The sequence below is a fragment of the Morone saxatilis genome, unplaced genomic scaffold (genome assembly GCF_004916995.1).
Source record: "Morone saxatilis isolate NCDOM2014 unplaced genomic scaffold, NCSU_SB_2.0 Contig7, whole genome shotgun sequence".
NCBI classification, from domain to species: domain Eukaryota; kingdom Metazoa; phylum Chordata; class Actinopteri; family Moronidae; genus Morone; species Morone saxatilis.
The window spans coordinates 8,742,062-8,757,542 of record NW_023340246.1 but is presented as its reverse complement, the minus strand read 5'-3'; the positions used below and the strand labels follow the sequence as shown (position 1 = coordinate 8,757,542).

Sequence of the window (15,481 nt, the reverse complement as noted above, 5' to 3'; positions counted from 1 at the left end):
CCGCTGTGGTGTGTTGGTAACTCCTAACATCTGGGCAGTTGTTGCATATCCTTAGAGTGACACAACAGGAGTAACTCCTGCCCGATATTACAGCTGTCCCAATACACACTTTTCCACACTGCATTTTGTTGCTGTATTCAGAATATACATGATACTGCTGGCTTGTTGCTCCCACATGTCACAAGGCATGATCCATTTTTCTCCTGGAGCCTGAGCATCACAAGGCTTTCTTCTCCCTCCTAATCTTTCCTTAAACCATTCCGTTTGCGCCCTGCACAGCAATGGGCACGTGGCCAGTGCCTTGTTTTTCTCCATAAACACTACCCCGCAAAAAAAAAAAAAAAACACCACCACACAATGCATAGGCCGTAACCATCTTCCCAGTGCTTCACCCCCCATCTCTCCCTCTCTCTCTCTCTCTCTCTCTCTCCTCTCCTTGTCTCCTCTCATCACGACACACCTCCCAGTGAAAGCCTCTCACATTCCACCAAGCGTTGAAGCGCTTTGAGGAATTGGAGGATCTGGCCTCGTCTCCCCCCGGCTCAGAGGAAATTAAAAACACGCTTTTACTCGCCGATTTTTAAACCTGCTTGTAAAACGCAACAAACTTGCTGCTGAGATTTCCTTTCGAACCCTTGGTCTTTCCTTTCTCTTTTTTCTGACGTAAATCAAGTTTTTTTCTGGAGCCGAAATATGTCGGGATACGTAGAGTTTTACGCATTACAGCCAAAGGAGACATCACATCAGCGCTTTGTGTCTTTTTACCTCCCAATTCAAACAAGGAATATTTTCACCCGCATATGGGCATTACAACCTAGTGTGTTACGTACTTGTAAATAGGCGGTAATGTGTTAAAGGATTTTCCTCTCAGTCGTAATGTAGGAGCGCGTCTGCCGCCCTCCCCCATTGGTCCTGAGCAGCGCATTCGCTCATAATGCGTAAACGTGCTCCCGCGCTCAATTAAAGTCGACGAAAAGAGACCCCTTTGACAGCTCGCAGGACTCAAATTTGACCCGGTCTAAGCTGTAATAATGACATGTATCGACCTCCATGTAAGGACCAGTGGGTTGTGAGTAAAAGACTGTGCCTGCCGTGGTTTCCACAAAACCCTGCAATGGGAGCTGGACTGCCCCCCCCCCCCCCCCCCTGTCCAGCTTGAATTTGTTCTCTGGAATGGCATTTCACCTGAAACGTAGCTTCAAAGTGGACAGATGGCTTTTTTACTTTCCCTCAACGTTACAGCCTAATCCCCCTGGCTTGACTAATGGCACAGTGACAGTGTAAAACTCCGCGTTATTTGCAAAGTAAAGACCTGAGCTGGTATTTTGACCATCTCTAAACTCAAAAAGAAAAAAAACATCCAAGTTGACAGCTCTACAGCCTATCTTTTTTATTTCAATCCATATTAATGACTTTCTGTTTAATGTTTGATGAAGAAAGGAGGTTTAACATGATGGCTATATCCATTTGTCATCCTTTCTACTGCTAAGTGAACCGGTGTTTATTGGACAGAGATAAGCTTAAATATTGTTCAGGGTAGTCAAGCATGTTTGTTGTGCTGTGTGTGTGTGTGTCTGTTTTCATTGACTGATTGATTTGTTGGGAGGGAAACACTTTGATCTGTTCCCATAGGTTGACAAGGTCCGTTTCTCTATGCCAGCCTGGATCTCAATTATTAACTATTGATTTTGTTATTATTAACTTCTTTAGTAAGGAGGCATTGATGTCAATATTCATGCCTCAACATAAAAAAACACAAAAGAAAAAAAGATCAAGGGTCCATAATTAAAGGGTTAAGGGTCTTTTTCAGTTCGAGAACCCATTCAAACTATATAAGATCGCCGTTCGAGTGCATGGTAAGGAATAAAAATTAGTTAGATAAATATGTTGTGTCCGGGCACAAAACAAAAAAAAATGATTCTTTCATAAACTTTACATCTACTACCATTCGTGAAAATAAAACTGATGACACATGATGTCTCTTACTTTGATTTATGGCACGGAGGCTTGTCAACAGCACATCACCAGCCAGCACCCCTACCATCGGCAGCCTATGCTCCGCCTCCAACTCTAAGGGTGTATACAAAGTTTCATGATTTTTCTCTTCTAGTACGATCAGTATAGCCATTGCGCAGGATCGGAGCTTGGGACACTATAGTACAGGAGCTTTGGACCACCAGGAGAAGGTTTGGATGCTAAACAGGAAAATGCTTTACTGCCATGTTGACCATTATGTCTGTAGTACTCCAGATGAAACCAAAGTTTGAGTTGTCTCGTAAGTGTGACCGGGATCTGGTCATTGGTCAGGTTTGTATACACTAGGTGCATTAACCGATCGTACCAGCCGGGGCCTTGGTAAGGGGTGACCACAGAGAACCGGACAGTGGGAAGAACGAGCAGGAACCTGATAACGAGCATTGTATGTGCTTTTTTCTTATAATTTGTAGTTATCATTTTACGTCGTACATTGAGTTGGTTCACATTTTAAACGTATTATTTCATTTTATTTATCTTTGATTAGAAATGAGTACAGAGAATCGACTGAAAATTTAAATAATGATGGACCGCTGTAAGTTTCGATTTGGCTGGTCTCTCCTGAGTACAACTGTTATATTCTTCTATAGAGGGTGAGAGCGCGAGTGAGTGAAGTCGATGAATCTTTGGTTCTCTTAGACTAACATGATATTGAGCTTTTTATTCCGAGTTAAAAACCACAAGTCGTTACATTTGTCTGGTATTGTTATCCATATTCCAAAGGAAACTGGCTATCATTAGAGAGGAATGCGGAGGACACAGGGACAGAGAACACAGAAGATAAGAATGAGCAAAGCTATTTAACAATAGCAAGGCGTGTGTTTGTGCATCGCTGTACTCCATACACAGACTCACGGTCAATTGGGTGATCCTTAGCAGGAGATATTTATTGTACTCTTTGTTATCCCGCTGACTTTTAGCAGTCAACATTTTCTGATGCAAGCTTTTATATGGGTATGTCAAACAATCCTATTCACCCTCTTTATCAGACCTGTCATTAGTTTATTTTTTTCCTCAGTTATTCTTTGCGAAGTGATACAATAGTCAAGTGCTATTTTATATCTTTTCAAGTCTCGCAGCTAATCCTTTCCTCTTAACAACTGCATCCAGCTTGTCATCTGCACATCCTGTCATCCAATTCGGCTCTAAAACTCATTGAAAATAAGTTTTTTGAAATGCAACATCAGATGCTCCATCGACAGGACTGCTGTGTGTTAGATCTGTGATGTGTGTGTGTGTGTGTGTAGTACTGGAAGTGAGCCCCCACATTTGCGACTTTCCTAGCTAAATTTGACATCACTCCTGTCTTCCCCATATTCTCTCAACCAGTCCGGTTACGCGAGTCACCCACACTCATACTGGGAGGCACGAGCTTCCCAGCCTGCAGCAGTGGCACCCCTAACTGAGTCCTGGGACTAGCATTTTTCCTGTGGGAGTCATGTTCTGGGACTTCTAGAGGCCCACTCTCCGTCGGCTTTTTGTTCACACCATAAGGATGCCCAGAGATTGGAAGAAGAGTTAGCTAGAGAGCCATCTGAGGAATATCTGATTGGATCTAAGTAAACATAATTTGTTCCGTTTAAGAATGTTAAGTCGAGTAATAAGAACTGTTTTTGGAAAAGCAACATATTAGTGGAAATGAAAGATCTGAAGTGTGGAGAGTGGGCCTCTAGAAAGTCCAAAATGGCTCCACCAATAAGTCAGGACTCCAGTTGGGGCCACTGCTGCACTGGGAAGCCTCGGTGGCTCCAGGATGATGTGGTGACCGGATGAAAAACCGGGAATGTGAGGAAGACAGAGTGAGTCCATTTACTGGAATCAATGGGGGGCTCACTCAGTACCACACACACACACACACCATTTGTGTTCAACTTTTCAGCTTTTCTCCATGCACGGGGGGGGGGGGCAAACAGCTTTGCAGATGTTGGCATGAATGTCATTTCCTGTATTTATATCCTGGAATTGATTCAATGAAAATATATCAGCTGGGCTGCAGTGCAAGACAGATATTTGGGCAGATATTTTGAACAATAAGCTCGAAACACGTGTGTGAGAGAGGGACAGACCGTTGTTTGTTCAGATGGCTGAGATTAAGTTGGCGAGAAATGAAAACCCCTACCCAGAGGGCAGAGTGGCGCATGTGCACACTGGATACACATTTGTACACAATCATTAGGGCATTCTTTCGGTCCTCAGACGCCATCTTCAACCTAAAACCTGACCATGACCTTAAACCCTAACCTTAACTCTCATTATAGCACCCTCTGTGCACCACAAACACTAAAAATAACCCCTCAGGGGCCCTAAAGCATCGCCGGATAGAACAAGTTCTTGTGGCGACATCTGGAGCCTCTAAGATCATAAAAACACAAACCCTGCCTGCTCTCAAACCATAAGACAGCTATTCAAATTAAAGCCATATCCCTGCAGTGGTCAGTCAGCTGCTGTATTTACATTCCATAAGAGATGGAAATGAAAACAGAGAGAAGGGGCAGAGAGGAACAGCAAGAGGAAGACGGTAGGATGGGAGGAGAGTGTGGGAGAAAAAGGAGAGGAAAAAACAAAGCCTTACATTGTTGATTGTTGCATTTTTTTGTTTACAAGTCCACTTGGGATTATGGGATTTACAAAATGCGTTGACTTTTTGGGTTATACTTATTGTAAGCAGCTGTCTGCAGGTCTCTGCAGCTCAACAATTAAAGGGAACTGTAATTGAGAGGAGTTTTGGGCAGAAAGGCAGAGAGGAGGAGAGGGAATGGGAAGTAGAGTGCAGGAGGAGAGAAGAAGAGAGGAGATGATAGAGCAGAGAATTTGAGCATTTTTATCATTTGAAATCAGAATATCTCATTTGTTCCATGAAATGTCCAACACAGTATCCCAGAAACCCAAGGTCAAATCTTGTTTTGTCCGACCAACACTTAAAAAGAGATACAATTTACAGGGATAAAGAACAGATGAAAAGCGGCAAATCATCCTATTTGGAGAAACTAGAACCAGATATTTGCCAATTTTTTCTGGAAAAAAACGACCTAAACGATTGTAAGAATACTTCTTTCTCTGTCTTTCTTCCACTTGTCACGCAAACCCATCTCTCTCTTTCTCTTTCCTCCTAGCTCCCGCTACTGTTGCCTATTTTTGTGTATCTTAAATGAATTATGACAGTTTCTATGACGTCAAATTCTGTACCACACATACACACTCAGACTGAATGATAATTACAGCCTCTCTGCTCCCACAACACGCCATGCTGACATGTAGGTCAGTGAGCCTCAGTGTTCTCATGAGTATCCTTCTCTGTCTCTGTTGAATTGATTTTCAAAAACTTTAAAACCTGATAAGGGAAGCAGCGGAGAAACTGTGTTCATTTCTCTGCTTCTCTGGATACAACACAGATTGTTTACACTCAAGTCGTGTAAACACTCCCTCTAGGTACTTTGAGATACAAGAGCACTCTATTCAATTGTCTCCATCAGTCCCATTTTTCCTACTCATATCATATCAGGTCTCACACTGATATTCGAATGTTCTGCAACATGATAAAAAGAAAAACAGGCTACCATGATTACAGTTTGTTTTATCTTCACTGTGCTCCTTATAGAAAAAAGGCTATCTGTTTGTCATTTGAGGTTTAGTATGAACTGAATAATTCATAAGCGCCTTGAAATTCCTCTAAAATGCTTTTAAGCTAAAAAAAACTGTTCTTGTTATTTCACCACAGCTGAGCTTTAGCTGTGTTGGGCTGAAACAGAGATTTAACAGCGTCTTCTCGCTGATAATGTGTGTTTTAAATTGTCAAATTCAGTTCACTGACCTGATGCTGATGAGCTTTATAACTTTCTGGAGTAAAATGTTGAATTGTTGTTTTAACTGAATCTGTTCTTTCTACTGAATCTTGATTTTTTTTTTTCATACAGATTAAGCAAACACGATATAATGAGTTAATTAGTGAGCTTGACAGGTGCTGGTAGGTGGTGACTTTATTGAACCCCCCCTCCCTTGTTTCCAGTCTCTAAGCTGAGCTAAGATAATAAATTACCGGCTGTATCTTCACTATAACTCGTAGATATGAAATTGTGACCAATCTTATCATCTAACTCTCAGTAAGAAAGCAACCATTGTAACCATTCCTTTAATCCCAGGTGATGTGTGTGCGCTTATTAGTGATTGTGTGTCTTCATTACTGCAGTTAAACAGAGCGAGCACACAACACTGTAATGCCAAAAATTTCAAATCTCAATTTTAAACCACACTGTGTGGGATTTATTGGGATCTAGCAGTGTAGTTGCAGATTGCAACTCTGTCACTTCACCCTCCCCTTCAGGTATGTAGGAGAAACTGGTTTGTCCCTTCTGGGCTACAGTAGAACCATGGCAGGTCAACATTGAAGGCGACCCATGGCATCTGCAGATATAAACGGCTCATTCTAAGGTCACAAAAACACAACCATTCCTATATTCAGGTGATTATACACTAATGACACACTGTGAATATTATATTACATTTCAGCCAATAGCACCTCCTAAATGTTACACACTGAACCTTTAGTCATCACATTATAAAGTAATCATACATGCAATCATACATACAGCATGCAATGATATAAAAAAAGAGATCTGAATGATTAGAGAGATTTACAGTAATAAAATTTGTCACTACACACACTCACACACACACAGGGGGATGAATAGTTATGACGCCTACCTTGCTATCCCCTCTCCCACCCCCCTGCTCTCCGTCACTATGGTTACAATGATGCAGGTTACTGTGGCAGCCAAGTCAACCCCACACTCACACAAAAGCACACGTGCATGTGCTCTGCCACTCACACACGGACATACGCAGGCTGTGACGCCGAAGAGTTGAATATAGAGTTTCTTTTTGCTATTTCTGGAGGGAGAGGGTGATGTTGAACTGCCGTCATTTCTGCATTCACTTGCCTCTTCTCTTTCTTATCTGTATTTTCAGGAGCACTTGGTGGATCAGCAGATGCTTCCTCTCTGATTTGTTTTCATTCAAAATCTCAAAGTTAAAAAAAAAAACATGGAGCAGAATGATTTATGAAAGTGTGTACATATAAATGCGGCATCGGGAAGCATCTTATCTGCTGCTGCCAGTCCTGTGTATGTGGCTCTTGTATCTTCTGTTGCTGTTGTGTTGGTTCTTCATTGGTTGGGTTAAGTTCTCTCTGTGCGTGTGATGCTTTGCTACCACCTAGTGTTCATTTTAAGAACTGCCAGACAAGACAGTAAACGAGTTTTCGATGTTTTGTTGCACATTTCTCAAAAACCAGACTTTCAGTATGAATGGCAGATTTAAAAAATAAAAAGACAACACAAGCAAGAACCTTCAGAATACATTTTATACATGTATAAATTGTTGGAGAATAGTGATGCAGATTACAATTTCCCAGAGAAAATAAAAATGAGCAAATCCTCATTGGAGAATCTGAAAGCAGCAAATGTTTGAAAAGTGGCCAAAACAGTTCAAATACTTGCTCAGTTTCAGCTCCACTTCATACCCGCGTTTTCTTCTTCTGCTTCATATTTTTTTTTTGTCAATCGTTTATTTAAAGGGGGAGAGGCGGTAAAGGAAGGATGGGCGGAGGAGGAGAAGCACAGAATGTGAAGAAAGAAAGAGAGAAAGAAAGATGAAAACAATGAGGAGAATTGAGAGACGGAAAAAAGAAGAAAGGACGATAGAAAGACAGGAAGCAACAAAGTAAGGAAAGGGGGAAAAGGCAACAACAAGTAGAAGGAAAGGAAAGAGAGAGACACCTGAAGAATAGTAAAAGAAAAGAACAAACAACAGAAATCCAAATATAAATCTAATGTCTGTAGCACTTCCTGAACTATTTAGTCTCAAAACCAGCCTCCTCCTCTCGGTTTATGTGTACCTATACTAGAGTATGTTCACCTTTATCCCTTTCAGGATTTACTCAGACTTCTTAGTAGTAATCCCATTTCTTCTAATCCAACCCTCCCTCCTTCATGCTCTCTCACACTCACTAATACACACAAGTAGCCTACATTCTCTCATTTAGATCAGCGGCCATTCATGTTGTTGGACTACTGCTGTCGTTGTTGTGGATTCACACTCATAAAACGCCATGGACCCTTCTCCCTCAAGACTACACCCAGTGATACCTGGGTAAGGACACTGTCTGTGCTAGAATAGTGAGTTAAGGACTGTCTGTAAGGTGGCAGAGTCTCGGTGCACAGCGAGTTGCTTATTATTTTGTCTGATAGAGCTAATTGCTACTTATAATCAAGTGTCTTCATAAATTAGAGTTTTATTGCTGCTGATTACTTTATCTGCTACTTGCAGTTTTATAGTGGTTTTATATACACCAGACAATTTATTCCAGTTAATTGACTCATTAATTAAATCATTTGAAGTTTGCCATCCTCATCAACATAATCAACATTAAGCTGAGTAGTTTAGGAAGTTTATGTCCTAATGTCATAATTAACTTTTGTTTACCCTTTTTGAGCATGCTTTTGAGTAATCAACCAAACACGCAACAGGGAGCAATTTGTTCAGAGCTGCAGTGGGAGAGGGGACACAACTCCTGCTGAAGGTCCTGTATCTCCGCTCAGACGGAGGTAATGTGAAGTGGTGACTGAGGGCTGATCAGCGTCATCTCGGCTCTGTCGTTCATGTCTGAGAGTGTGGGTGTGGGAAGGCCAATGATTTCAGAGGAAGTTTGTTTTTGTTGGTCAACATGGTGAAGAGGCATGGGGACTGGTACAAGAGGATAGGTTGAATTATGCTTTTGTAAAGCAACAACAGCACCCCACAGCCAGCACAAGTTTATAGATTACATGGAGTTATTGTTATAAAGTGAATGTCGTCAGAGTATTTGAAGTATGCTGAGTCTACTTTGTCTGTTGCTGAGGAAGTTGTGAATCTAATGGATGAGGAGTGGAGGGATGACGAGGTTGTGACGTTTGTTAATAATATACCTCTTTCACAGCAGCCATTTTGACGTGAAATAGTAGGGTAAGCAGGTGCTATCAATGATACTAATTAAAGTTCTGTTCCATTTAGTGCAGCAGAGCCTTTCCAGTCAGCCAACATGTACAATAGCAGCACCCTGACTCTGTTTGACCTGAATAGAACAGAAACTTTAATGAGTATCATTGGTAACAGCTGTGTTTACCCTACTATTTAATGTCAAAATGGCTGCTGTGAAAAAAGTCGATCTAATTGGGTTGAATTGTTTTGAATGCGCAGCTGAAGCCAACAAAGAGAATTGTAGCGAAGTTGCCTGGTGATTCCAGGTGTTGGAGGACGCATGCCACAGCATCCTCCGTCCCTAGTGTGGCCCTGTAGGCAACCTGGAGGGGATCCAGCTGTGGTCTGACGCCCTGCAGGACGGGGTTCAGGATCAGTTTTTCCAAGCATTTAATATTTACTGAAGTGAGCACAATAGGTCAGTAGTGGCTGGGTTTTCTCGGGTACTGGTGTGATGGTGGATGTTCTACAGAGGGTGGATATTGTTGCTGTCCTGATAGAGTGGAGGATGGGAGAGAGCTCCATAGCACAGAGCTTGAGCACCTTACCTGGGATCTTTGTTTCATTTAAAGTCTCAAAGCTGGTTTCTAGAGCAGTTTAGTGCAGTGTAGTGTTGAGGTGACAAACAAACCAGGAGCTAGCCAAGGTGTTTAGCTGTCTCTGATGGTATTAGCATAAGCTTAGGCACTCTCCTGCTTTCAGACACACCCACATCCTCATGGCTGTCTGGACAGGGCCAGAATAGATTACACAATAAAAAGAAACGTGGGCCTCGATTAAATTTGTTTTACAAATGTATCATTTATTTACAGCCTCAAGATGCAGATGGGAAATTTTCCCAATGCTTTTAAATGTTGCCTTTTTCCTTCCATTTCTCTCTGCTGTAAATTTTAAACAAGGAAGTGATCTGAAGAAAATGAGGTAGAATCAACAAAGAAGCACAGCAGTTAATGCACTTTAGCACATCCACTAATGACGATCTTATGCCAACAAATATCCTCCAAATGAAATGTTATAGCCATTAGCGCTGAAACGAGTCATTTATCAAGACCATGCTAGCAGCTCTGTGAGGCCGTACTTAGGCCACTGGTGTTTAGAGCTGAATGCCAACGTCAGCTAACATTCTCACAAAGACAATGTTAACATGCTGATATTCAGCAGGTGTGTTCAACATGATCGCCATCTTAGTTTAGCATGTTGGCATGCTAACATCTGCTAATTAGCACTGAACACAAAGTCCATTTGAGGTTGGCTGGAATGTCATTAATTTTGCAGTTATTTGGTCACAAAGTATGAACATAGTTTCATCCTCTGAGGATCATGAATGTCTGTACAACATTTTATAGGAATCCGTTCAATAATTGTTGAGATATTACAGTCCAGACCAACATGGTGGGTCGATACACAAACGGACTGAGCAACCTTGCCATCCATGGAGTCATGCCGCACAAAGCTTTCTCTGGATACAACTTCCCAGTTTTGAGGATATGCAGATTTTCTCTTTTTTTTATAGTGCTACAATAAGTTCGGCCAATACAACCCAATTGAAGACATTACCTTGGACTTTGGGAAATTGTAATAGTAGCGTATTTCACAATTCTCAGACTTTACAGACTGAAATATTCATGTTCCTTTGAACTATGTAGTGAGGTTGGCTTCAACACCAGGAAAAGCGCAGGTGTAACTAATAACATTAAGGACGGCTCCATTGCATTAAGGTGTGCGAGTCAGCCAACATGTAGGGCCCTGGCACTGGATCACCTGCCTGGAATTAAGCCCATTATTAATGCAATTGGTTACACCTGTGTTTGAAAAGCCCCAACGTCAGCTGTGAGAAAAGGTCTTATCTCTCCTCTGAGGGTGTCGTGTAACCCATTTCCTGTAAAGGCTGCAGTTAATCATCTATGAAAGAAGACTTTAGCAACGAGCGTCTGCTGCTATCTATGGTCACTGAGCGTTAGTTTTCTGGGTCATGAAGGGAAGGAGATAATGGAGGAAAGGAGCAGGGGGTTTCTGTTAGCTTTGGGACTCACACAAAGCATGAAATAATGATGACGTCTTGCCAGTAAATATCTCCACATGTGGCGTTTTCCAGTCAGATGAAAATCACTGACATAAATGTTTATATTTCTCTTGGTTTTTATGGTCTTGCTTTTCTCTGTTGTTACCTTGTTTATTTGAAGCAAACATTTGCAGATGGTCGATGGAAGACTTTTCAAAAGCTAAAAGGCATAGAATTTCATCCACTCATTGATTAATCTCATATATGTGATTGATTTTGGTGTTTCATCTCGCCCAGGGTTGTAATTTCAGCAGTCAAATGAAGATAAAATGAAATAACTATGTAAACCTGCTGACAGAGTTAGGGTTAAGATACAATATATACAGTAGTAGGATACAGGTCATGTTTTATTCTATAGCAGTAATTAAAATTACACAAAACACACTGTTCCTCATTCTCACCCTCAGAAAGAAAAATCTTTTAACAACAACAAACGTGCTGCTTTCAAGAAAACAGCAGGTTTCATGTTAAATTAAAACCCTCACACCCACAGGGCATTATTACTCAGCAGGAATAATGAAATTGTTGCGTCTCCTCCTCTCCTCCTCAGGTTGTCCTGCAGAATCTGTTGATGTGCATGGTGTGCTTCTACTCTCTCTACTACATCGTGGTCAGTCTCTGCATCGGACTGCTCAGGTACACACACAGATACTGAGACCTACTACAGTAACAAAACTACATTTCAACAGAACAAATTAGACCTGAAGAGGACTTTAAGTTTTTTTTTTTTTTCACATCTTAATCATCTTCTGGTGTCTCTCCAGGGTTCATGAGATCAACAGCTTGTTGACTCCATTTGACTACACAACACAACCGTCATGGCAGAACCCCAAATACCTCGGTGAGAAGCATTGGTGGAGTGTAACTAAGTAGATTTACTCAAATACTATACTGTAGTGCAGTTTTGCCTGCTGTTTACTTGAGTATTTAAGTTTAATGCTACTTCATTCTTAAGTTTTTGACTATGTCATTTGACAGTTTTATTTACTAGTTACTTTGCAGATTTAGGTTTTACATACAAAACATGTGGTCATCTTACAAAATATAAAGCACTGTTTTAGAGTCAGTCATAACCCGGCTCCCAGGCCATGACGAATACGGAGGAGGACACAATAGATGGCGAGAAATTTGTGAATTTATTATATTAACTTGAACAACTGAGGTGATAAGTACAAATGTGGAGTGTGTCAGTCAGTAAAATCAGTAATGTAAATGTGGATGTGTGAGCAATATGAGGTATAAAAACGAAGCAGATATCAAACAAAAGCTGAGAACGTGCTGCTACTGATGGTACCTTCAAGGACACACAGGGAAAAACAACAACTTGTCCACCACATCAGCACATCAGCATGTTGGAGAGGGGCCATCACAGATAGTAGCTTCACCTCCAGCAGCAGCAACAACAACAAGAGAAAGCTGCTTACACATTAATCCATCCGTAATAGTAATCCAATTATATGATATAAATTATAATATATTACTCACAAGGACCATTCTGCAATTCATTTGTCTAATAAGTAAGCACTTTTACGTGAAAAATCATTAGTGTGGGGTTTTATCTGCATGCTTAACAAGATCAGATGTCCTTATATAATAATAAAATAATAAAACCTTTCAGTCTATCTGGAGAAAATGTGACTTTTGTTGTGTCTGAAATCTCTCTGTGTCTGATTTAATATGACAATTAAATGTTTTAAATTAAATTGTGAAGCATGTTAAAAAGTTTTCTTTCCTCCCTCCAGTTGGTGTAATTTCCACAGAAGTGACCTACGTCTTGGGAGGGCTGGTGTTCGCCTGGATTGTAGAGGAGTGGGTTTGGGACTACGCCATAACTGTCACACTGCTGCATGTCGCGATGACTGTAGCAGGTAAATACTCATGCACACACTCACGCCACACTCTCACACAAAGTGGATCAATGGAGCGGAACAGCTGATAGGATTGGAGGTCTGGTTATGTAATTGGATATATTGTAGTGGCTGTATACCAACACTATAATGAACACTCAAACAACCCCAAACATCCTAAACAGCATCTTCCACTTGTAAATAACAAAGTGAATGTGTGCAGTATGTATGGGTAGTTTTTACATTTCACACACAGTTTCCATGTTTCTGCAGTGATGTCAGACTTCCCTTCAGCTGAGCACTGGTGGATAGCTTTGGGTAAGAGTTCGACTTTCTCTCTACCCCTCCATGTGTGTCCTTATCTGTCTCCAATCCCATTTACAGAACATGAAAACCCTGCTCTGTTTCTCTCCCCCTCCTTCTCTGTCTGGCCAAGATATTGCTTTGGCCTGTTCCCAGACTCACTGTAACTCACTGCCTGCATCCCTTCAGATTCAGGCAGACAGCTACTGGCCTCCAAACCTTGCTTTGATTGATTTCTTTCTCTTATTTATTTAATCCCTCTCTCTCTCTCTCTGCAGGTTCGGGTCTGGTGATGATGATATTTGGAGGACAGCTCATGGCCCATAAACTCTTCAGAAGCAACTTTGTCTATCCGGCTGAACTACAGAACTTCTAATGGACACAATGAGGAAAGCTTTTAACTGGCTTACTGGTTATTCTCAGTTGAGATGCATCCAAATAGGTTCACTTTTCAAAGATTAAATTGTTAGGTTCATGGTAAGATTGATATGAGCAACTGCTGTTGCTCTTATCAAGAATATATATATATTTATATTCTTCAGAGACATACTGTAACGTTGTTTTTTAATAGTCAGATCCCTCCTTGCACCTTTGCCTATTTATCAATAGTGTTTTTTAACATATTCTGTACAGTTTAAATATTGTTTTGTATTGTTTCTTTCCACACTATAATCTAAAGATAATGGAAGAATGGATACCTGTAGAAGGCTGGATCTACAGCTGCTGTGAACACGTTAAATAAGAAATCTGACTTGTATTTTTGTTGTAATGTGTAACGTTAGTGTTATTTGTGTATATAGCATATAATGAAGTAGTATAAGTATGACCTGTTCAGACAGCAAGAAGAGAAGAAGAGAGAAGTGTGCATGTGTGGACAAAATTGTGCTTGCAGACAGAAAATGTACGTCCTTTGGAGCTTCATGTGAGATGAAACCAACATGACAAATGCATCATGATTTTAAAACCGGTTGTATATATAAGTTCAAACTGAATTTACATTAAATACTTTCAGCAAAATTGTGCATGTGTGCCAGTGATGATTGAAACAATAAGCCACAGTGGCTCCCGCCTTGGTAACCCTAAACCAGTGACACCTGTTTAGATTAAAAAATATGCCAAACGTCGGGCGGGTGACCCTCCTCTGGAGCTCCCTCTGCTGCTTGGGGCCCGGACTGACGGCCTTCTGCGAGGCCTCTCACACTGCTGCTGGGTGATATCAGTATTATTATAATAAAGTATCGCCACACTTAACACAGCATGCCTTTATGCATAGACACACACACACACACCAGTTTTTACTCAGTGCTCCACAGTTGAATTTGCTCATCATCAACCTTTCATATTCTTTGAATACCTTTTATGTCTCATGCTAATAAAATAAAGACACATAATAGATCAGAACAACTACAGATTTGTTACAGATATATGAAGATGAGTCAGCTAGAGCAGTAGAGCACATATATATTTCATTAAAATGGTTGATTTGTGTATTATGTACATATTGAGGGGGAATCCAGCCTCTTGATGAAGATGATGAAGATAACTGTAGAAGTGCTGATCACAGTTCAGCCTCATTTGTTATCAAGGTCACCTGACATTCAATTGAGTGACCCAAACCTGAGCGCCAAAACAACCAGAAACATTTACTCCTACTTAAGCTACCTTCGCTTAAATAAACCCGGCTGACGGTCGGTAACCTAGCCACCAGATACATGTCAGGAAACGGGTTAATATCAAGCATCCGGAGGTTAATAAACGCCGAGGAGCGGCTGAGGACTCCGGTAAGTTTAGCTAACATGTATGTGGCTCAGCTTGGCTAACGTTAGCTGACTGGCTAAGTGCTAATTAAGTAGCTGGTGTTTATGTCGGTATTAAAAGCACTTTGACAGCTGTGACACTGACGTTTAAACTTCACAGTTCACTTCAGGTCATTATCTATAAGTTTAAACCAGCATTAGTGTTTTCAGAAGTTAAATAGGCCTTAATATCTGTGGGAAATGTCACTTTATTGTTCATTTAACTTAGCATCCATTGTCAACAATATAAACTCGAGATAGTAACTGTTACCTAACACAGTTTAAATGGTTACATGAAGGTCTTGTGAAGCTGATTAAGTATACAGATTATACATGTGTGCCAGATAAATATTGGAGAGTAAAGTTCTGTTGTAAACTTCACAGTTCATGTAGCAAAACACAAACAAAATCAATAATAAGAGCTG

The 15,481-nt window shown here is 40.9% G+C and overlaps 2 protein-coding genes across 3 annotated transcripts in view; both read left to right on the top strand.

The window, feature by feature from the left end:
* Positions 1–2,232: 2,232 nt before the first annotated feature.
* Positions 2,233–14,252, top strand: tmem244 (transmembrane protein 244). Its single transcript, XM_035679120.1, has 6 exons — positions 2,233–2,307; positions 11,661–11,746; positions 11,875–11,951; positions 12,853–12,978; positions 13,231–13,275; positions 13,539–14,252. Exons 1-6 carry the CDS (start codon positions 2,233–2,235, stop codon positions 13,634–13,636), a joined length of 507 nt encoding a protein of 168 aa, XP_035535013.1. The 3' UTR covers positions 13,637–14,252.
* Positions 14,253–14,848: 596 nt separating this feature from the next.
* fkbp6 (FKBP prolyl isomerase 6) overlaps positions 14,849–15,481 on the top strand; it is a 4,634-nt gene continuing 4,001 nt past the window's right edge. For both annotated transcript variants that reach the window (XM_035678166.1, XM_035678165.1), the window contains exon 1: positions 14,849–15,041. In XM_035678166.1, the coding sequence (XP_035534059.1) occupies positions 14,973–15,041 (69 nt within the window). In that variant the 5' untranslated portion in view covers positions 14,849–14,972. The remainder of the gene's footprint in view (positions 15,042–15,481) is intronic.

Coding starts and splice junctions, on each gene's coding strand:
- tmem244 (XM_035679120.1), top strand. CDS start 2,233: ATGTCTGTAGTACTCCAGATGAAACCAAAGTTTGAGTTGTCTCGTAAG. Junction 11,747..11,874: donor CTCTGCATCGGACTGCTCAG/GTACACACACAG, acceptor GTGTCTCTCCAG/GGTTCATGAGATCAACAGCT. Junction 13,276..13,538: donor GCACTGGTGGATAGCTTTGG/GTAAGAGTTCGA, acceptor CTCTCTCTGCAG/GTTCGGGTCTGGTGATGATG.